General features: G+C 36.8%; 1 protein-coding gene and 1 pseudogene across 1 annotated transcript in view; one reads left to right on the top strand and one right to left on the bottom strand.

The window, feature by feature from the left end:
* Positions 1–23,653, bottom strand: part of Mtrex (Mtr4 exosome RNA helicase) — a 62,754-nt gene that overhangs the window by 25,198 nt on the left and 13,903 nt on the right. The window contains exons 6-16 of the mRNA XM_048368557.1: positions 23,149–23,323; positions 22,031–22,121; positions 20,452–20,576; positions 18,632–18,730; positions 17,865–17,967; positions 14,927–15,058; positions 13,397–13,476; positions 11,584–11,694; positions 6,639–6,740; positions 3,814–3,939; positions 1,724–1,874 (exon numbers count right to left, since the gene is read on the bottom strand). Of these exons, the coding sequence (XP_048224514.1) occupies positions 1,724–1,874; positions 3,814–3,939; positions 6,639–6,740; positions 11,584–11,694; positions 13,397–13,476; positions 14,927–15,058; positions 17,865–17,967; positions 18,632–18,730; positions 20,452–20,576; positions 22,031–22,121; positions 23,149–23,323 (1,295 nt within the window). The remainder of the gene's footprint in view (positions 1–1,723; positions 1,875–3,813; positions 3,940–6,638; positions 6,741–11,583; positions 11,695–13,396; positions 13,477–14,926; positions 15,059–17,864; positions 17,968–18,631; positions 18,731–20,451; positions 20,577–22,030; positions 22,122–23,148; positions 23,324–23,653) is intronic.
* On the top strand, positions 8,839–9,534 carry LOC125367836 (annotated as a pseudogene).

The raw sequence follows: 23,653 nt of genomic DNA, 5'->3' as shown, positions 1-23,653 counted from the left end.
TATTTGCAGAAGTTAAACCTTTGGACTCCTCTCTTATCTTGTTTTTGTTTTCTTTGTTTGCCAGTCCTGGGGCTTGAACTCTGGGCTTGGGCACTATCCCTCAGCCTCTTTGTGCTCAAGGCTAGCACTATACCGCTTCTGGCTTTTTCTTAGTAGTTTATTGGCGATAAAGTCTGATGGACTTTCTCTCCCCAGCTGGCTTTGAACTGAGATCCTCAGATCTCAGCTCCTGAGTAGCTAGGGTTACAGGCATGAGCCACTAGCTCCTGGCTCTTGTTTTTGTTTATTATATAATTTGCAATGAGAGGAAAAATAGCCAGATCCTTTATAAATGTAATTTTCTGAAACTAGACTCTACTGTCTCTTTACTAAAACCAGAGTTTACACACCAAGCACAAATGACATTACATACTTGTATTAAAAAGATAAAATTAAATACTTGTCATAAATCAACTTTGCTCCCAGAAATTTTAGTAAATATATTACTAAAAGCCAGCAAGCCCAAGTTTATTTGATCATTTTGTGTTATTCTTATTATTTCCCTCAATTACATTATCTATTCTTGTTACCATATTAAAAGAAGATTACTTATACTTACTAAAAACAGCCCTGGTTAGTTGGCAAGAATCCAAAATGCTAATTCCACCATCAATCTATCAAATGTGCATCCTTAAGAAACTGACTTCCCTCTTTCTAAATCTGTAAAATAATATCAAAGCTCCTTCTATGTTGCAGAATCTTCTCATACCAGAGGTACTCAGGAAAGAAGAGTTATACTCTGTCATTCAGTTAAGGATTGGAAGGGGGGGAGAGTAAAGGGGGCCAATTTAGCTTGTGTAGATCTTCTGAGCCTTTTTTCTACTATTCTAACATACAAGAGGATCAATTTTATCTTGGCTCTATTAAAAATTAGTGGAATTGGCCTATACAGAGTGATAGGAAACAATCTATAATTTACCTTAAAAAAAATAAGGCTACTTGGAATTAAAAATGTAATCAACAAGCTAGTGATATAAAGCATTTAACAGAAGTATAAGCATAGAATATCAAATATAAATACCACAATTACTATTATAAAACAACAAATCTGATTTTACCTTTGAAAAAAGCATATGTATGAGAAAGATGGTAGAACTACAAAGTAAGTATTAACTTGGTTGTACAGCTGTCTCTGTAAGATTTTTCTCCTCATCCTTTATTTTTTTTATAATGGTTACATTATTTTTTAAGATTTATCTAAAACAACATTTTTAGTCTTGGTCTCTATTTTAGTGTTTAATCCGTTCCACATGAATTGTTACACTACCATGTATGATAAGGTTTTTGGACTTTAGAAATGAAGTGTTAGGAGCTGGAAATTCTAAAAACATTCAATTTTAAACTCATGTTCAAGCACTGTATTTCTTAATCATTAATAAGCTTATGTTATGGCATTTGCATAATGAGAAAAGGTGAAAAATCAAGACCAATATGCACATGCTCCAGACAGGTCAACTTTTAATACACCAGATTCTTAAAAGTACCTTGCCAGTAGTTTCTTTTCTAAAAATTTACCACTGTTTGACATTTTCCAGTTTATAAATACCAGATGTAGACAGATAGTCCTTTATGTAAGGACTACAATTTGTCTTACTATGAAAAAAAACAAGGCGACAACAATCAATAATGCAGTTATTCTGTCGTTTGGTTAAACAAGGCTCTACCATGGTAATTTCATACTTACTCTCTACTACACCTGGAATGGCTCTATAATGCTGAAACTGGTAGAAAGATTTTTCCAGCATGTACTCGGGATTAATTTCTTCTACACGCAATAAGTTCAAAACCATATTGTAGGTCAAATGGAAAGCACTATTCAGTGGATCAGCTGAGCCCTATGAGAGAAAAAGAATGTCAATTTTATACGGGATTCAAATAGATTTACACAATCTATCTTACCTTTAACTGGCTTTAGTACTTAATAGTTTAACCTATGTTAAGAAATACTAACTTGTGTATAGTGTTGCACTCCTGTAGTCCCAGCATACCAGAGCTGAGGAAGGAGGATGACCAGTTCCAGGTGAGGCTGAGCTAGCTATATAACAAGAACCTGTGGCCAACAACACTCCCACCCACCAAAAAAAAAAGAAAAAGAGAAGAGAAGAGAAGCAAACTTACTAGCATAATTTGCCAATCACATCGATAATGCTAGCTACTCTGGAGGCTGAGATCTGAGGATTGAGGTTTAAAGCCAGCCCAAGCAGGAAAGTATATGAGACTCATCTCGAACTAACCACCAGAAAACTGGAAGTGGTACTGGCTCAAGTGGTAGAGCACTAGCTCAGGGACAGCGCCCATCCCAGAGTTCAAGCCCCACAATGGACCAAAAACAAAATGAAACAAAGAAAACCCTGACAAATACACTTAAGTCTTCTGCCTTTTCAAAAGGATTACCCTTTCTGGTCCTTCAGTGAGTGAAACTAACAAGTTACAGAGGAAAGTGACATATTACTTCCTGATCAAGTATTTATCTGAAGGTATAAAAAACTATTATCCCCCTCTGGAACTGACTAGATAATGTTCAAGCAGTTGTTGTTCCATCTGACTGGCTCTTAAACAATAATGATAAGCAGAACTTGCTTTATTTACTGCAGTGAACAACTAGGAGACAAAATAAACCTGTAAGTAAATAAGATTTACCTTTATTATTACAGTGTAACCTTTAATCTTTCAGAATAAAGAAATGATGAAAATGCTTAAAACTGCTAATAAATATGTTCTCTCTCAATTTATAGACCATTCTTTCCTTATATTTTGATAATTACTTTTCATCCTCTTACATGTGGCTGTTAGGGCTGGGAATATGGCCTAGTGGCAAGAGAGCTTACCTCCTACACATGAAGCTCTCAGTTCGATTCCTCAGCACCACTTATACAGAAAAGGCCAGAAGGGGCACTATGGCTCAAGTGGCAGAGTGCTAGCCTTGAGCAGAAAGAAGCCAGAGACAGTGCTCAGGCCCTGAGTCCAAGCCCCAGGACTGGCAAAAAAAAAAAAAAAAGTGGCTGAAGGGCTAGGCTAATGATGAGACAGTAAAAAATAACGTAAAATACAGTTGCAGGGAGGAACTTACGCAACAGAGAAAATACAGAAATATCTTATATTTGGAGGGCAAAGTATTTCTGGTTCCTTCTGGAGACTTCACGTCTCTTCTTTTTTAGGTTGCTCCTTGCTTGTTTGGTGAAATAGAATACAAGATCTCAGTGCTTCTATTCTGGATAGTACTATTTGAACTCAGAGCCTTGGGCTTGCTAAGCAAGTTCTCGAAAGCTAGACCAGTTACCACCAGCCTGAGATAGAGCTCATTTTCTGCCTGGATGGGAGTTTGGACCTTGATTCACATACTATAGACTCTCAAGATTTGCTGAGGTTAACAATGCATCCAAATCCCTTCCTTGCAAAATCTAATTCTTCTCCCTGAGCTGGGCCAGAATCTCCATCCTCCCACTCTCAGCCTCACACAGATTTGAGGATAACAGGTCCAAGCAACTGCACCCAGCAATGGGCTGAGTAGGCATTTCACAAACTTCTTATCCAAGCTGGCCTCAAATTATACCTACCCTCTCATCATCAGCTAGATTTATAGGCTGCCATAGCCACTATCACCTAACTCAAGATTCATCAATGTTTGAAACAGTCACCTTCTTCTACACCCCTAAGCCAAAGAGTTAAACACTATAACTCAGCTCTTTGGGCAGGTATCTGACATGATCTAATTATAAAGCTGCCAGAATTTCTGTAACTATTGATGAAAGCACATAATATTAACTCAAATACCTTAAGTAGCTGTTTTCCAATTGTTGGGCTCATCTTTTCATCTACCATGAGAATTACAATTCCTCTATCATCCATTCCCCTCCTTCCAGCACGGCCAGACATCTGAATGTATTCACCAGAGGAAATCTAAAGGGACAGGATGAATATATCAAGTGTAGGAAAAAATCTGGAAAAACACATATACGTAAATTTTCTTTTACTGTGAAACTCTCAACTAAAAGTTACTTTTTCCGGAAAACAAATGGTCACAAACAACAAAAACACAAAAGTGCATAACAGTTGAGAATGACACAAATTTTTTTTAAAAAGCTCCAAATGAAGTAACTTTAACATGTGCCAATTACTTTTATTTTTGGATTACTCATGGGGCTTGAACTCTGGGCCTGGGCGCTGTCCTTAAGCTCTTCAGCTCAAGGCTAATGTTCTACCACTTAAGCCACAAGCAACACTTCCGAGCCAATTACTTTCATTTACACTTTACTATTTATTTACAATTAATTTTTTTGTTTCAAATATACTCAGCTACCAGGAAATATGTCTAAGTCACTAGTATAAGAAATATCTAGGGCTGGGGATATGGCCTAGTGGCAAGAGTGCCTGCCTCATATACATGAGGCCCTGGGTTCGATTCCCCAGCACCACATATACAGAAAATGGCCAGAAGTGGCTCTATGGCTCAAGTGGCAGAGTGCTAGCCTTGAGCAAAAAGAAGCCAGGGACAGTGCTCAGGCCCTGAGTCCAAGGCCCAGGACTGGCCAAAAAAAAAAAAAAAAAAAAGAAAAAGAAATATCTAGGTATTCTGAAAAAAAATAGCAGTCTAATAAAGCAAACAATACACCAAACTCAAGCAGGTATCACTTCTGACTTATTATACTAACTTTCTGAATCTGCAAAATCAAATTCATATAAAATAAACCCCTCAAAACAAAAGCACAATTCTTGGTATATATTCCTGGGCATTAGTAGAGCTCCTCTGTCTCTAAGAACAATGTAGTAGAGAAAGGTTAGTAACCTTCCTATAGATAGGCTTTTAGGGCAGCAATGACACCTGAACATTTGGGAACATTATTTTTCTAAGTACAAATGGACTTTTCTTCTGGTAGAAAAGCCTATTTTAAAACCATTTTTTAAGTGCCTTGAAAAGAGCTAAGAAATACCATGCCATAAGATGTACATTACTAATAGCATCAAAAAACAGTCCCAATAACCTAAAAATCAGGAAGAGTGCAGGAAAAAAACACCACAACCAAATAGCCAACTTAATATATGCGGACCAGTAAAAATCGGAATAGGATCTAGGGCATCATTACATTGTAGGACATCATGATTTTTCAAACTCTAATTGTGATCTTGAATCCTGAGAAAAACATTTGTTAAATTAGCTATCCACTTACCTTTACCCCACAAATCATGTGCCAACCACAAAAGGGCATAGGATGCCAGTGAATAAGTTACAACAGACTCAGAAGTTAATTACTTCTCTTTTGTACAGTATCCACATAATTTGAAATAAATCAAAATTTTTATCATGACTTTATAGTTTTACCATGAGGACTTTTCATAGTTTTGGTGATTTATCACTGCTAGAAATGCCTCTAAGCAGATAATAGTCACTAATTTCAAAGATTTAACCCAACTGAAGATATGTGAGTCTATGGCTCACAATGGACACTCAAACTAGAAATCTTTTGCCCATCACCTTTTACCCCTACCAATGTTCTACTATCTGCCTGGAGAACACTTAGCTGCTGTTGTGTCTTATTTTAAGGACGTTTTCTCTATGAATTTTATGACCCATTATATACACCTGATTCCCTTTCTTATGTTGAGTCTCTCTGTAAGTACTTCTCAGAGCATCTATAATATCTAGATGTAACCTACAGACATCTTCCATATCCATCAACTTCACTCGTACTAAGTTCTTTAAAACTGGGATTACTTTTAGTAAAACACTCCAGTTCTAACAAGACCTTTAAATCTGTATTTTAAATATGATAAACTGCTGGATAATAAAGAACTTGCCCTCTGTATTAAATATCCCAGCTTAATGCTTTACTCATACTCCCAACTTTGCTCCTTTCTTTCAAGTTTGAAAAGAATAATTCCATTGGATGGGATTAACTGTTATAACTTCTATTTTACTAAATAAAATAATGAGCTGCAAACATGGCTGTTTCAGTAGACATATTGTGAACAACATAAACGTTAAATGAAAATTCCAATATAAATATGTTTTAAACATTCAGAAGTCATTTGTATACTTACTGCCTGTCACCAAACTTCTTTAGGTAGAGGAATTTTATTTGAGAAAGGGGCTAGGATAGAAATCCACGGTTTCTGGGAGAGCACAGGGAAAGGGGTGACATTTTCCAAAAAGAAATGGATTCTGTGCCTGACTTATATAACTGTAACCCCTCTCTATATCACATTCATAACAACAATTTTTAAAAAATCCAAGGTTTATCCTTGGTAACTTTTTGTGCAGATCGATTATCATCAGAAATGCCTAAGTCTAGAAGTATTCAGAATTTGGCTTCAGAATATTTGCATAGACTTTATCAGTTGTGCCATCCCTACTCTGAATATCCAAAACCTAAGCTGCTTAAAATTTAAAAGAGAAAAATTTAGGGAACCACATTTATGCTTAAATTTTGGATTTTGAAGTTTCAGAAATTTTCATTAAGGCCTCTCCATCTGTATCAACTTAGGGACAAGTTCTTAAGTATCTATAAAATAAAATTTCAATGATTACATAAGCCAAAGTCATATTCGAAAACAGTAAAAAAAAAACAAAACCACTTCAACATATAAATAACTCTACTCACCCATCGGAAATCCTTCCCATCAAATTTACGAGCATTTGTAAACAACACAGTTCTGGCTGGCATATTAATTCCCATAGCAAATGTCTCGGTGGCAAATAAGGCCTAAATAAATAAGCAATTATATAATTATGCTATGTAATTATATAATATTATATAATAAACAACTATAAATATATACAAATACATATTTTAAGCTTGAAAATCCAGTCATTATTTCTAAGTGCAAATAAGTATACTATTAATTAATGTCTTAGTTATTAATGAGACTTGCTAAGATAAGCCAAGAAAGATGGTATTTCCATTTTTTTGCCAGTCCTGAGGCTTGAACTCAGGGCCTGAGCACTGTTCCTGGCTTCTTTTTGATCAAGGCTAGCTAGCACTCTACCTCTTGAGCCACAGTGCCACTTCCAGCTTTTTCTGTGTATGTGGTACTGAGGAAGAGAACCCGGGGCTTTGTGCATGCCAGGCAAGCACTCTACCACTAAGCCACATTCCCAGGTGGTATTTCCAGGTATATTCCACTACTTTGTATATCAATTTTTTACATATTATATAATTCAGGGAAAATAGTCTTTTCTTTCATTTTGGTGGTGGTGACTGGAAAGAATACAATTGGCTTAATTGGCCTAAAGCATTTAGCTGTACAATATTTTTCTAACCACATCTTTCATGACAACTCTACTGATAATTAAGCAGTTCTTGGTACACTTTGCATTAAGATTTCTGAAAGGAGATGAGTCAGAGACTCTCTAAATTCAATTGAGATTTTATCAGCAAAAACAGTTGGTTTAGGCAACAAAAATGTATTTATAAGTCACTAAAGTACTCAATATTCATCAGTAGCAAAGAAGATAATACTTCATCAAATCAAAAGAATGGTATTTATTCTTTTGTAAATGGGGAACCTTTGGCTGTTTTTTTGTTTTTTGTTTGTTTTTTGCCAGTCCTGGGGCTTGAACTCAGGGCCTGAGCACTGTCCCTGGCTTCTTTTTGCTCAAGGCTAGTGCTCTGCCAACTTGAGCCACAGCGCCACTTCTGGCTTTTTCTATATATGTGATGCTAAGAAATCAAACATGGGGCTTCATGTATACAAGGCAAGCACTCTTGCCACTAAGCCTTATTCCCAGCCCCTGGTTGTTGTTTTTTTTAAACCAAGGGTCATTTGGATATTTACAACATTTATGGGCCACACAAAATTATCAATATAGGAAGATGGCCAAAGGCATGCTACAAGAAGCATACAAAAAGCTATCCTGTCATTCAAAAAATGATTTTGGCATCCTTATACTGTCCTCAGGCCAGACACACTAATCATAAGAATGATACATGAATGACAAAATTCAATAATAACTTTTTCTTTCTAAAAAGGTAGCATGGCTCAAGCTAGGCTCAAGCCTAGCTACTCAAGAGCCTGAGCTCTAAGAATCCCAGTTTGAAGTCAGCCTGGACAGCAAAGTCAGTGAGGCTCTTATCTCCACTGACCAGCAAAAATCTAGAAGTGGGGGCTGGGAATGAGGCCTAGTGGCAAGAGTGCTTGCCTGGTATACATGAAACCCTAGGTTCAATTCCTCAGCGCTACATATATAGAGGTGCTGTGGCTCAAGTGGCAGAGTGCTAGCCTTGAGCAAAAGGAAGCCAGGGACAGTGCTCAGGCCCTGAGTTCAAGGCCCAGGACTGGCAAAAAAAAAAAAAAATCCAGAAGTGGAGCTGTGGCTTAGGTGGAAGAACACCAGCCTTGAGCTCAAGGACCTGAATAAAAACCCATGGGGGCTGGGGATATGGCCTAGTGGCAAGAGTGCTTGTCTCCTGTACATGAGGCCCTGGGTTCAATTCCCCAGCACCACATATACAGAAAATGGCCAGATGTGGCGCTGTGGCTCAAGTGGCAGAGTGCTAGACTTGAGCAAAAAAGAAGGCAGGGACAGACAGTGCTCAGGCCCTGAGTCCAAGCCCCAGGACTGCCCCCCCCCCCAAAAAAAAACCCCATGAATTATAGTAGTGTGTCCTGATGAAAATTTCTGGAAAGTGAAGGATCTTCTTTTAATCTTTTATATACAGCTATTCTAATTTTATAGACAAAAACTACTGCCCCCGCTGCGGGTCCTCCAGCAGCTCAGGCGGCGGCGGCCGTCTGGGGGAAGCCTTGTCGCGTGCTCCGGGCCCTCAGCGAACGCACACAGGCAACCCCCGCAACGCCATGATGCCCAAGAGGAAGGTCAGCCCGGCAGAGGCGGCAGCGAAGGACGAGCCCTAGAGGAGGTAGGCCCGCTTGTAAGCGAAGCCCACTCTGGAACCCAAGCCCAAAAAGCCCGCGGGAAAGGATAATGCTTTGGACAAGAAAGTGCAAACAAAAGGAAAAAGAGTAGCCAAGGGCAAACAGGCCAAGGAGACCAACCAGGACACCAAATAAGATTTGCCTGCAGAAAATGGGAAGACCAAGAATGAGGAGAGTGCAGTCTCTGACGAAGCCGAAGAGAAGGAAGCCAAGTCTGACTAACTATACACCAAGTCTTACTGCTGGTCCCTGTCTCCTGTCTTGTACAATCCAGAGGAATATTTTTATCAACTATTTTGTAAATTCAAGTTTTTTAGTAGCTCTAGAAACATTTTTTAAAAGGAGGGAATCCGACCTCATCCTATTTTTTTTTAAGCGTAAATGATTTTTTTAAGAAGTGAAATCATTTGCTGGTTGTTTTTTTGGTACAACCAGAAAACAGTGAGCTATTGAATTATGGGGCCTCGGCTGTCTTAGGTGCCGGCTTAACATAACATTTCATAGGTGGGGGGTTAGTTTTCTATCCTGCAATACAAAGCATTAGTAAATGGCAATTTTGGAGTCGCAGTTGTGCATTTCATGTCTTGAATATTTGAAATTCTAGCCCCGTGTTGTTTTCTGGTAGAACTGTTTTCCTGAAGAAAACCACTCCTTGATCCTTCCTGTCAACTGTGTACTCTGTCACACCTCCGCTCGTGGTAGCCCCGTTTTCCTAATTCTTACTGTGCTGTGAACGATGGAAAACATGTGTCGTGCACACACTGTGACGTTGTACGGTGGAAGTTACCTAACAGGACCAACACTTGAAATATGGGTACTTGGTTTCCTCTTGAGGAAAATTCTCTTCCAGGTTTAAAGCTGGAATGTCACTGGAATACTTTTCAAAACAGTTCATGGGGGCTGGGAATATGGCCTAGTGGCAAGAGTGCTTGCCTCCTACACATGAAGCTCTCAGTTCGATTCCCCAGCACCACATATATGGAAAACGGCCAGAAGAGGTGCTGTGGCTCAGGTGGCAGAGTGCTAGTCTTGAGTGGGAAGAAGCCAGGGATGGTGCTCAGGCCCTGAGTTCAAAGCCCAGGACTGGCCAACAACAACAACAAAAAAGTTTCAACTTTTGGCTTTCAACTTTTGGTATGTGTGCTAAGAATTGTGTACAAATGGAAATGTCTGTGTACTGATCCTTTACACAACCATTAAAATTGCAGTTACGAAAAGAAAAAAAAAAAATGATGAGGAGTTAGCGTCTCTATTACTAACAGAAACTTACCAGTATCCAGAATTCTTTATTAAAGTACACTGAATATGCTCTTCAAAGTAATAAATTTCTTCTAAATATTCTACTTAAAAGCTACTTAACTGTTTATAAGGTATTTTTAATTTTAATAATTTTTAAACATAAAAAATTGTTAGACATATACACAGATTTATGATTATGCTTTGAAGTTTTTTCTCATTTTTAACATACCATTGCAGTTATAAATCAATGTCATTGTTTAGACTCTTTGAATTGTCAGAATATCTCACAAATTCAATTCTTCTCTAAACAAATCTTTAAATCTGTATTTAAGTCTACTGAATCAATTCCATGTTTCAATTTTACTACATCCAGTAATGCTGTATCTCTTTACTGTAAAAAAGACTATCAGGGCTGGGAATATGGCCTAGCGACAAAAGTGCTTGCCTCGTATACATGAAGCCCTGGGTTCAATTTCCCAGGAGCACATATATAGAAAATAGCCAGAAGTGGCGCTGTGGCTCAAGTGGTAGAGTGCTAGCCTTGAGCAAAAAGAAGCCAGGGACAGTGCTCAGGCCCTGAGTCCAAGGCCCAGGACTGGCAAAAACAACAGCAACAACAAAAAAAAGACAATCAGCCAGACACTGGTGGCTCACATCTGTAATCCTACCTACTCAGGAGGCTAAGATCTGATGATTATGGTTTAAAGCCCAATGAGATAAATTCTATCCAGAAAAAGCTGGAAGTGGCTCTGTGGCTCAAGTGGTAGAGCACAAAGAGCACCTTGAGCACAAAGAGGTGCAGGGACAGCACCCACGCCCTGGGTTCAGGCCCTAGGACTGGCAAAATTAAAAAAAAAAAAAGGAGGAGGGAGAACAATGAATAATTTTTATCTACTCTCTTAAATTTATGAAACTATTACATATAAGATTCAAATTAAACAAACTCACTGAAATTTAAGTTTTAAGAAAAGCAAACAAGCAATAAATAATCCCACAAAAATGCCTACTAGAAATTATGTTACCTTAATGGTAAAGCCCTTGCAAACTAACAGATAAAGCCTTTGACTCAATCCCTCAAACTACAAAAATCAAAACAAAATAAACCAAACTGCCTATAGTCAACATTCACTACAATTTTCAAATGGCTCATGTGACACAATTTGGGGTATAATAAAAAATAAAATCATCTAGGTACAGGTGACTCATACCTATAATCTAGCTACTCAAGAAGCTGAGATCCAAGAATCATAGTTCAAACCAGCTTGGGCAGACATATCTAAGGTACTTATCCACAATTAACCAGCAAAAAGTCATAAATGGAGGGATGGCTCAAGTGGTAGAGCCGAGTGAAAAAGCTGAGCAGGAACCACAAGTCCAAAGTTCAAGACTCACTATTGGCATAAAAATTAAATAAATAAAATACAATCATACCTTTATCAATCCTTCAGAAAAGAGAATTTCTATGGTTTCTTTCAAAATAGGAAGCAAACCACCATGGTGAATACCAATCCCCCGCTTCAAAAGAGGAAGTACATGCTCAACCTGTAATTTTAGAGTAATATACATAATTATATGAGAAAAAGTGAATTTAAAAATCTCAAATTGAGACAATTAAAGTTGTGCTTAAAAGTAACTATCAAGAAAGTCTTTTAAAAATAACTATATTCTCAAATTATTATAAAATTCTGACTACTTACAAGTACTTTACTGCTTCTAAGTTTTTCAGATCACTTAAATCTCCTCAGGAAGAGAACAGTTTGTGTGTCTACAAACTAATATAAAAAGTTCAGCCTTGTGGTTTGGGCCCACTGTCCCAGCCACTCAGGAAGCTGGGACAGAAAGATAAAAGAAGGAGTCCAGGTGGATAGGGCCAGCCTGGAAAACATGACATCTCTGTAAAGAAGGAAAAGATACTGGCAACTCAAAATAGAGGAAAAGAAACAACTATAAGACATTTAACGGGTTGGGAATATGGCCTAGTGGCAAGAGAGCTTGCCTCGTATACATGAAGCCCTGGATTCGATTCCCCAGCACCACATATAAAAAATGGCCAAAAGTGGTGCTGTGGCTCAAGTGGGAGAGTGCTGGCCTTGAGCAAAAAAAGAAGCCAGGGACAGTGCTCAGCTCTGAGTGCAAGCTCCAGAACTAGCAAAAAAGAAAAAAAAAGACATTTATCATAGGTATGTATTTTTTGTAAAAAAAAAAAAAAAAAAAAAAAAAAAAACACGAATGACTGAAGCGATCTTTTTAGTCATATTCTACCAAATGCCACTAAACAATTATCACAAATATGCTAGGGTGGTAGGTATAAAAAAAATATGGCTCAGACTTTGAGTATCAGTAATTCAGCTGAAGAGAAAACTTATTCAAAAATAATAAATGAAGGGCTGGGAGTATGGCCTAGTGGCTTGCCTCCTACACATGAAGCTCTCAGTTCGACTCCCCAGCACCACATATATAGAAAACGGCCAGAGGGGGGCGCTGTGGATCAAGTGGCAGAATGCTAGCCTTGAGCAAGAAGAGGCCAGGGACAGTGCTCAGGCCCTGAGTCCAAGGCCCAGGACTGGCCAAAAAAAAAAAATAATAATAATAATAATAAATGAAAACATATATATCAGTAAATATAGCACTATAGTCTTGGGATAATTTACAAACCCAACTATTAGTCTGTAAAATAAATGACATTCAAATTCTCCTTTTGTACAATAAACTCTTCATGTATTAGGTCAATCTAATAGCAGCAATTCTTACCTTTAGGTGTACAGCAGAATTACAGGGAGAGCTTTCAAAAGATTCTAATAACTAGGGCTATATCAATTAAATCGAATCTCTGAAATTAGTACCTAAGTATGGGCTTATGTTAGAATTTTCAATCAATTCCAACCATCAAAGGAAAACAACTGGATTAAAACAAAGTAAGCATTAATTTCCTTTCTAAATGTAATTTCCATTGTTTTGTATTCTTATGAACTGAGAAACTTAATGATTTAAAATTATGACCAAGATTTCTGAAATATAAGAACATAAGCAAAAATGACCAGATCACAACTTATAGAAAAAAGTTCCTTAAGGCAGCAATTTTTTTCTGCCACTCTTCAGCAATTTAAAATAGAGGAAAGATAAGAGACAGGATTTCAATAACATTCAAACATGTATGCTGCATTGTACCAACAGTATCATATACTAATATTAATCAAGAAAAGCTACCTATTAATATCCATTCTGACTCATCTTCAAAACTCACCTGAGGGAGCTTTTTATCTTCATCAGATAAACAATCAATTGCATTACTGAATACTTCTTCAACCATTTTCTTTTCTTCATCTAGAAAGGAAAATTCAGTGGTATAAAAATAAAGTAAGTCAGTGACATTGATTTTCAAACATTACAAAGAGTAGCAGTCTACAGAGAATAAACCCTAAAGAATCAGTATTTCAAGTGAGATGAGGAACTCATTTATATTACATACATCTCAACGACTTAGGAAGCAGATATAGAATGGGGAAAAGGTTGTCAAAGAAGGCACCTAAAATGCAAAATGCTATCTGAAAAATAAACTACAGCAAAAAGGAAGGGGGTATGGTTCAAGTGGTAGAGAGCTTGCCTAGCAAACACAGGACTTATGAGTTCAAATTCCAGAACCATCAAGGAAAAGGAAGCAATCAGTACTAAAGATAATGTTTAAAAAAAAAAAAAGAAATTAAAAATCACCCACACAACTAATAAAATTTATTGCCTTCCAAAACACATCTAGCAGACTTAATCCACAAAAAGTAAATTACACTAAGTGATTTACAAGCAACAATTTCATTAATACAGGTCACAGAAACCACTAGGTACCTTATACTACTTAGAAAAATAAGGATTAGTATAAACTAGCTCTGCTTTTAATTGCTGGAGTAACCATTCCAAAGATCAAGCTCTTAGCCCTTGTACTATTTTCTTGTATTATAGCCATCAAACAACTACTAAAAGAAAGTATTTGTTGAGATAATCGATATACAACCCTGAAATTTTAAACATATGTAGCACTGGTAGTTAAGGGGAAGAAAGGAAGTAGGGAAGCAGGAAAAGAGGGAAGGAAAGAGAAAGGAGAACGAGAAAAAAGTGGAGAGAAGAAACAAAAGTTTTAGATGGGGCTGGGAATATGACTTAATGGTAGAGTGCTTGCCTAGTTATGCAGGGCCCTGGGTTCGATTCCTCAGCATCACATAAACAGCTGGAAGTGGCGCTGTGGCTCAAGTGGTTGAGTGCTAGCCTTGAGCAAAAGAAGCTTAGGGACAGTGCCCCAGGCCCTGAGTTCAAGCCCCAGGACTGGCAAAAAAAAAATGTTTTGGAAAGGAAGAGAAGGTAAGGTACTCTGTCAAGAGAGCTACCCTTAGTGGGGCAGATAGAGAACAGTAACTGAGTTATGCTAATTAAATATAAGAAGGGATGTTTTCTGGATTTAACACCAAGCAACTGATGAAGTCATTTCTTTCAATTAAAGGAGAGTACTGGGGTTACAGCTCCGTAGCAGAATGCTTGCCTACCATGTGCTACACTCTGAGTTCAAGCCCTGTACCCCCAAACAATGAGGAAAAAAAGAGAAAAGAAAGGAAATAAGTAGTAACTCAAAGATCCTGAGGTTATTATGAAGGTGCTAAGGCTAAGTATTTATTATTTTAAATATAGGTGAACTGAATAGTCACATAATTGTGTACAGACATATTACTAGGACTTTATTTTAGTCATTTACACATAGCATGGGAACTATAAAGAAAATATGCAATACCTGTGTTGAAATCTAATTTGGTCATTTGAAGAGCATAAGCTTCACAATCTTTCTTACTAAAACTGAAAATAATTACAGGTTGGAAATTTCTTTCCATAATCATCTTCACAATCTTGAACACATTTGATGGTCCTGTAAAAGTAAAGATGAAACAAAACCAAAAATTAACTCAAAATGGATTACAAAGCTCATGTAAAATCTAGAACTGTAAAATTCTAAAATAAATGTAGGAAGAAGTCTTCATGACCAAGAGCTAGAAAAACCATTTTTGGATATGACTCCCAAAGCAGAAGTCAACAGAAAAGTGAGAATCAAGTGAAAATGGGTTTCACATAATGAAAAACAAGTAACACATCAACTGAAAAACAATACAACCCTGTCATAAATCACCTATTTGATAAAGTGTAGTATCCAGGATATAAGAAACTTTATAACTCAACAAAGAAACAATCCAACAATCCAAAAGATTAAAAGTCATTTCTCCTAAGGTATACAAATGGGCAACAAGCACATAAAAGTGCTAATCACAGGCCACCATGGATATATAAATAAAAACCACTTTGAGATTCCACTTACCACTACTACATGACTCTAATTAGCAAGAAATGGAAAAAACAAACTCTCATAGTATTTCTAATGGAAATATGACATAGTCACTTTAGAAAATAAACTTAAAATAAAAACTCCTTAAAAATAAAAAACTCCTTTTGCCCCAAACAGCAAACAACTCAAATGAGATAGTGTGGTATATCCTTAAAATGGAATGTTATGGCTCACATAAGTAACCCTACCTACTCTGGCATCTGAGATCTGAGGATCACAGTTTGCCAGCCTTCGAAGGAAATAGAGTTGTGGCTCATGTGGTAGAACATGAGCCTTGCAAAAAGAAGATCCAGCAGTAAAAGACCTAGAATAGCCAAAGCAATTCTAGGCAAAAGAAGCAGCACAGGAGGAATCACAACACCAGATTTCAAGCTCTACTATAGAGCCATCATAACAAAAACAGCCTGGTATTGGTATAAAAACAGACCTGAAGACCAATGGAATAGAATAGAAGACTCAGAAATAAAGCCACATTCTTACAGTCAGCTGATATTCGACAAAGGAGCTAAAGACATAAAATGGGAAAAACAGAGCCTCTTCAACTACTGGTGCCTATCACCATGCACCAATAGCAACTCAAAATGGTTTAAGGACCTCAACATGAGACCTGAATCCATGAAACTACTGAAGGACAGAGTAGGAGAGATGCTAGAACTTATAGGCACAGGTAGGAACTTCCTGAATATAGTCCCAGGGGCACAAGATGGGGAGAGTCTCGACAAATGGGACTACTACAAAATAAAAAGTTTCTGCACAGCTAAAGACACAGCCACCAAACTAGAAAGACAGCCAACCATATGGGAAAGGTTCTTCACCAGTACAGCAACAGACAAAGGCCTAATATCCGTCATCTACAGAGAACTCAAAAAACTAACCCCCTCCAAACCCAGTAAACCAATTATTAAATGGGCAAACGAGCTAAAGAGAGACTTCACAGGAAAAGAGATAAAAATGGCAAAGAAACACATGAGAAATGTTCAACATTCCTGGCAGTAAAGGAAATGCAAATCAAAACAACCCTGAGATCCCACCTCACTCCAGTTAGAATGGCCTATACTCTGAACTCAGGCAACAACAAATGCTGGAGGGGATGCAGGGAGAGAGGAACCCTTCTCCACTGTTGGTGGGAGTGCAAATTAGTACAACCACTTTGGAGAACAGTATGGAGATTCCTCAAAAAGCTCAGCACAGACATACCCTATGACCTAGCCATACCACTCCTAGGCATCTGTCCTGAACAACAGGTCTCAGGATATCAAAAAGACATCTGCACATCCATGTTTATTGCTGCACAATTCACAATAGCCAAAATATGGAAACAATCCAGATGCCCCTCTACGGATGAATGGATCAAAAAAATGTGGTACCTATACACAATGGAATACTACATAGCGATTAGAAATGATCAAATATTGGTATTCGCAGGGAAATGGTCAGAACTTGAACAAATAATGTTGAGTGAGACAAGCCTAGAACACAGAGAACAAAGGGACATGGTCTCTTTGATATATGACTGTTAGGGTGGGGTGGGGGGGGGCAATAGAGACCAGGTCTGTGAAACAACAAACTTCTTTTCAAATGGTATTTCCACAGGTTTGGGTCAGCGACCTTACGTATATATCTAAAACCAAACAACTACTAACCATAAAAAAGTCAAAAATAGACCTCTCAGTGGATCACAATAGCTCAACAGCTATGTATATATGATCATATAAGACAAGGATTAGCAAACTCTATTGTTGACATTATATTTAAAGTTCTAGGTGAATTTCCTTTGGCGTACCCCACATGGCTACTGTATATGATTCTGGTACATGGGGTAATGTATATATGCCTACCTGATCTAGGGAAGAGAAAGAAAAGCGAGGGTGTAAGATATCACAAGAAATATACTCACCGCCTTATTATTTAACTGTACCCCTTTTGCACAACACCTTGTCAACAAGATTTAATTAATTTTTTAAAAAAAGTTCAAGGCCATTACCCAGATCCTGAGAGTTCAAGTTCTAGGACCAATACAGACACACACACACACACACACACACACACACACACACACACACACACATACACACACACGTATTGATATACAATTTAACAGGGATTTTATGTAATTGTTAGTATAGCAAAACTATCAATTGTACGCCTTAAAGGATGAATTGTATACCATATAAGTTGCATCTAAACTACTACTAGAAAAAAGATCACTCTTTATTGACTCAATTTGAATATGCCATCTAAAAATTTAAGCACCCTCCTAGAAAAACATAAAAGAGTAAATTCAGTATTCAATTTACATGTGACATCTTCTGGTCTAAACAAAGTTCCATATTACCTTTTGTTCCTCCTTTCCTCCCCTTCTGGTCTCCTTTTGCCAAATCACCAGCATCTCGAAGGACTTGCATTGCAGTATTAAAATTATCTTCTCTAAAGTCACCCTAGAATCACAGTTTTTCATTCACAAACTTTTAATTGTAACTCAAATATTTTTCAAAGCTTAAAATGATTCCTTAATAAAAATAATTTAGAAAATAATAATTCTAGCCAGGCAGTGGTGGCGTATGCCTGTAATCCTCGCTACTCAGGAGGCTGCTCTCTGAAGATGATGTTTGGAAGCCAGCTCTGACTCATACCTAATTAACTTCCAAAGGGAATTCAAGCACCAATACCAGGGAAAAGAAAAAGTCCTGGAGGTAGAAATGTAGTTCAAATGGCAGAGTGCCGGCATTAAGTCAAAAATCCAAGTAAGAGTATAATATAAGGTCCGAGGTCACGCCCCGGTACCTGCGACAACAAAATCTCAAATGTAATTTTATTTTTTTGAGCCCGTGTCTCACTATGATGCCTAAAGTGATTTTGAACTAATAGGCTCAAGTGATCCTCCTGGCTTAGGCTCCCAAAATGCAGGAGACTACAGTTGAGTATCATCGTATTTGGTATCAAATGTACTTTTTGAAATAAAAATTTTCAAAAATCAAGTCTGAACTGTGAAAATACTTGAAACAAAAATAAATAAAACTAAGTTTTTGCTATTTGCAGTTCAAAAGTAAAGCAAAACAAGATAATAAAGTATGACATAGACAGAAGAATGACAATTCTTACATTTTCATCCACGACAAGGTGAAGACCATCTCCCCCTGCTGGAAAAATGTAGTGCTGCAATGGAGTAGGCCGATAATCTGTGTAAATTACATGACAGGGCTGTAAAAAAGAATGAAACATGAAATTTCTTCAAAAAATTAAGTCTTTTGTTTATTTGTTCTATCAAAAAATTTAGGGAGTTTTGTAAAACTGTGATTTAAACATTCAAAAAGATATGACACTTTATTTTAAATGTTAAAATCATAAATTTTGGGTCACTTAGTTCTTTTGAATCATACCACTACCAGCTTCTCAACTCAATTCTGTAACCAGGGCCAAAAATATGAACAAAACTTCAAGTATTCAATACCTAGTTCTGTGATACTCAACTATAGACAGCAAGCCATGTTTCTATGGAAGAATAATATGGAGAAGGGAAACAACAGTAGTATGCAAATACACTACTGGAGACTCGTAAATTGATTTTAAAAAGTTCAAAGGACGTAGGTATTAAATAAGGACAGGAAAACAAAACCAAGAATAAATTCACAGAAGGGCACCAGTAACTCATGCTTGCAATCCTGGTTACTCCAGAGTCTGAGATCTGAGGATCGAAGTTTGAGCCAGGCCAGGCAGGAAAGCTCATAGCACTCTTATCTCCAATAAAGTACTCAGAAAAAGCTGAAAATGGAGCTAGGGCTCACGTGACAAGAGTGCCGTAAAAGAAGTTCAGGGACAGTCCAGGCCCACAGGTTAGGTTGTAAGACCAATGTGAGCATGTGCGCACACAGACAGACAATTCAGTATGCATAAACAAGTATCTGTTATAAAGTCTCTCAAAGATGCTAAAGCTGAACTAAAAAAGCAAACTAGAAGAAAAAAATTACAAAGCACGACTATGTTACTGAGAAAAATAGAACCAAGTGCTCAAAACATGATTAGCTTTTTCCTGGTATCAAAACTAAGAGGAAATGCTAGCGTGTACTAATAGCCTATGATCACAGTAAATGCTATAATTTTCCAAACTTGGAAGATCATCAGGGAACTTGGTAAATTTAGAAAATCAGGGTTTCCCAGGCCCACTCCCAGATATTTAGATACGCTTGATTTGAAGTAAAGATCAGAAATCAGCATTTGTAAAATGTTAGTTGATTCTGATGATCAGCTGCTAAAATTGGAAAGATGTTTCTCATTAAAATTTCTTTCTTTTCCTACAGGTTTTTTTTTTTTTTTTGGTTGGTCATGGGGCTTGAACTCAGGCCGTGGCTACTATCCCTCAGCTTTGATGCTCAAGACGAGCATTTAAACCACTTTGACCCACAGCCCCAACTCCAATTTTGGGGTGGTTAATTGTGGAGATAAGAGTCTCACAGACTTTCCTGCTGAGGCTGGCTTTGAACCCTGATCCTCAGATCTCAGCCTCATAAGTAAGTAGAAGTACAGGCACCAGAGTTCTGCTTTCCTATAGGTTTTCTGGCAGCTCTGAACACTAAAGTTAGGACCTTGCAATTACTGGCGTATGTTATTTTCCAGGTATGGTCTTTTTTTATGCCCAGGCCAGCATGAGCTGGAATCCTCCTACTTGTGCATAATGTTGTTGCTGGGGATGACAGGCTTGAGCCACTATAATCAGTCATCGTTCAAAAGAGAATCCTGGGCAGATATAGTATGGAGCTGATCTTGAAACTGGATTCTCCAGTCTTTGCCTTCCAAATTGGCTTGATTGGTTTGAGCCACGTAGCTTAGCAAGGTATTCTCTTAAAAACAGTAGGAATACGTACAAGAAAGTTAAAGATCTATAACATATTTGAATGATGAAATCATTTTTATAAAGAAAATACCTGTTTATGTAAATGACAAATCCATTCGGCAAACTGCCGAGCATTTGGAATTGTAGCCGAAAGAAAGACATAGTGAACATTATCAGGAAGCAAAATAATTGTTTCTTCCCATACAACACCACGCTCTGCAAAAAATAAATATACCTTGAAATTCAGTGTCACTTTAACAATAATATCTAAAAGTATCTTCTTAAGCGTAGTAAGTAAAAGTGCAGATTATTTTTTATGTAACCATATTTTTAGTGATCTACTCTTCCTGAAAGCTATCATCATGAATATGTGTGTACTCTGAAGCAGCCTGAAAATGGCAATTCCAGACTTTCCACTAGCCAAAGAAAATCCCCAATAGCAAAGCACAGGTATACTATTTCCATTTTGAAAAGTAGAAATTTATGGTCTACACAAAATTATAAATTTGAAAGCTACACCATTTCATAAGGTTTCTTTCATCTAAATTTCCCTCATGACTCTCAGGAGATAAATGACAGGTGTGAGAACAAAGGACTCTTTAGGCACTTTTTATTTAAATGGGAAAGACTTAAAAACCAGTGTAATAGGTTCTTTTTTAAAATTAATCAATATACGAGTTATGATTTTAAACGCAAAAAAAAGAGTGTATGATTGACATGGGTGAAATGTCATTAAAGGGTGTCTTAAATTGAATTACTATTATCATAAACATAGGCTAACTCATATACATATAGACTTAATCTCATATACATCTTAAACATTAAAATGTGTTTGTTAATTTAGCTCTTTCCTATACCCAAAATTCCAAGTATTCTCTATTAGAGTCATATAATAGACTGGGTTATGGGTACTTACATTTTCTTGTTTGCTTTATTACCTAAATCTCCACTTTATTTTTTACTAAAAACATGCATTTCACAAATGTTTTTTTAAGCAAAATAAACAATGAAGGCAAGATTGCTAACTTTTTAAGACAGAAATTTTAGAATTCCCTTTCTAAAGCATCTTTTTTAACTGTCGTTTTAATTTAATTTTTCTAAATTTATTCATTGTTTACATGGTATCCAGGAATCAATCCCAGGGTTTCAAGCATGATAAGCAAAGTAGTCTACCACTAAGCTTTATCCCCAGCCCCAAATTTTTAAATTTTTGCATTAGTTATATTACAGACCTTCTTACAAGTAGCCAAATTAATTTGCATCATTGGAATTTGCATTGTCTTGCCTAAAAGTTACTATTTATGTTTTTTTTTTTTTTTTTTGGCCAGTCCTGGGCCTTGGACTCAGGGCCTGAGCACTGTCCCTGGCTTCTTTTTGCTCAAGGCTAGCACTCTGTCACTTGAGCCACAGTGCCACTTCTGGCCATTTTCTGTATATGTGGTGCTGGGGAATCGAACCCAGGGCCTCATGTATACGAGACAAGCTCTCTTGCCACTAGGCTATATCCCCAGCCCCTAAAAGTTACTATTTAGAAACTTATCTTAATCAATCACTATTATATCATGTTGTCTACAAATTACAGGAGCCAATAGCTTATAATTCTAGATATGTGAAATTCAACAACTTCTTGTTCAAAATTCTTAATATCATTTCAACAATGCTGAATATACCTGAATCTCTCATATAATGAATTTCATCAAATATGACCCAGGCAACTTCTCGCATAACTTCAGAACCTCTATAAAGCATACTTCTCAAAATCTAAAGGGAGAAAAAGATTTATCAGCGTTTTTGACATAATATCCAACAGTTAGGTAAGAACTGCTTTTTTCCAACAAGAAAATTTGGATATTCTTTACTAAGTAGAAATAGTAAATTAATTTTAGGGGATTGTGTATCTTCAATATCTCAAGAGTCACTAGTCAGTCAATAGTCAGAATACATGGAGAGACTTATTATCACTCCTACTATCTTCAGAATATGAAGTCACTGCACAAGGTACTTCAATGAAACTTCTGAGCAAGACACCAGATTCCACATCTTTGCTCTTTTCTTTGATTGTTTTTCTCATCTTGTTCAATCTCCTCATAATATGGGTACTTTGTAGCAACTGTTCTCTTGATTTCTGGAGTTAGGAAAGCCTTCCATAAATAGAAGTTTCTTACCCAGATAGACAAAAACTTAATACTGGCATGAAAATGAAAAGTGAGTGATAATCTTTGGAGGATTCTCAAGGCCAGAAGCTAATTTATACAATCTATTTTAACTGTACACTTTAAAAAAAATAGGACTAAGGAATGTACAGAGTACTCAGTACAATAAAGATGCTAATTATGGCCAAAACTTAAAGAGTAAAAAGTACATACAAAACTTAAATGAAATTGGGGGAGAAGCTAAATATTATATTTTTAAAAAACTGGTTATAAACCTACAATCAAAACTAAGTTGTAAAATAAAACCCACACAGAACACCACTACTTATATGAAACAATCAATGTAATCAAATCCTTGAAGCTGCATGCAAAAAGTCAATGAACTGACCATAATAAACCTTCAAAAATATTTAAATGATTTAATATAAATAAAAGAACTAGTAAATTAGCAATATGTCTAATTTTACAGCACATTTTTAAGATAAATTTTTATCATTTTTTCAAATAAATCTACTCACAAAATAAAGTGATACATTTTATCTACAAAGATTAAACAATAAAATAATAGTTTTAATTGAACATCCACATGAATTACATTAAAAAGTTAAAGTTACATGAGACGTTACAGAAATTACCTCTGTAGTCATAACAAGACAAGATGCTGTAGGATTAATCGTAACATCTCCAGTCATCAGGCCAACATCTTGAAATTCTTCATACATTTCACGGTATTTCTGATTACTCAAAGCCTTAATTGGGCTGGTAAATATTACCCGCTGTTTTTCCCGCAAGGCTAGTGCAATGGCATACCTAAGAAGGTAAAAACAATAATTATACTACTTGGGAGGCTAAGATCTGAAGATTGCAGTTCAAAGCCAACCTATGCAGGAAAGTCACTGAGAATCTTATGTCCAGTTCATCACCAAAAACAAAACCTGGAAGTGAAGCTATGAATCAAGTGGAAGAGAGCTAGTATTGAGTAAAAATGTGCAGGTACAGCACCCAGACCCTAAGTTCAAACCACAGGACCAGTATACATACACACACACGTATATATTACAAAATTTCATTAAATTATAATATTTTATGAACATTTTATCAATATATAATTATCACCAAAATGCATATTAGTCCAAATTT

Source organism: Perognathus longimembris, chromosome 19 (genome assembly GCF_023159225.1).
Source record: "Perognathus longimembris pacificus isolate PPM17 chromosome 19, ASM2315922v1, whole genome shotgun sequence".
NCBI classification, from domain to species: Eukaryota; Metazoa; Chordata; class Mammalia; order Rodentia; family Heteromyidae; genus Perognathus; species Perognathus longimembris.
The sequence above is the reverse complement of the archived record's forward strand: the minus strand, read 5'-3'. Positions and strand labels throughout refer to the sequence as shown.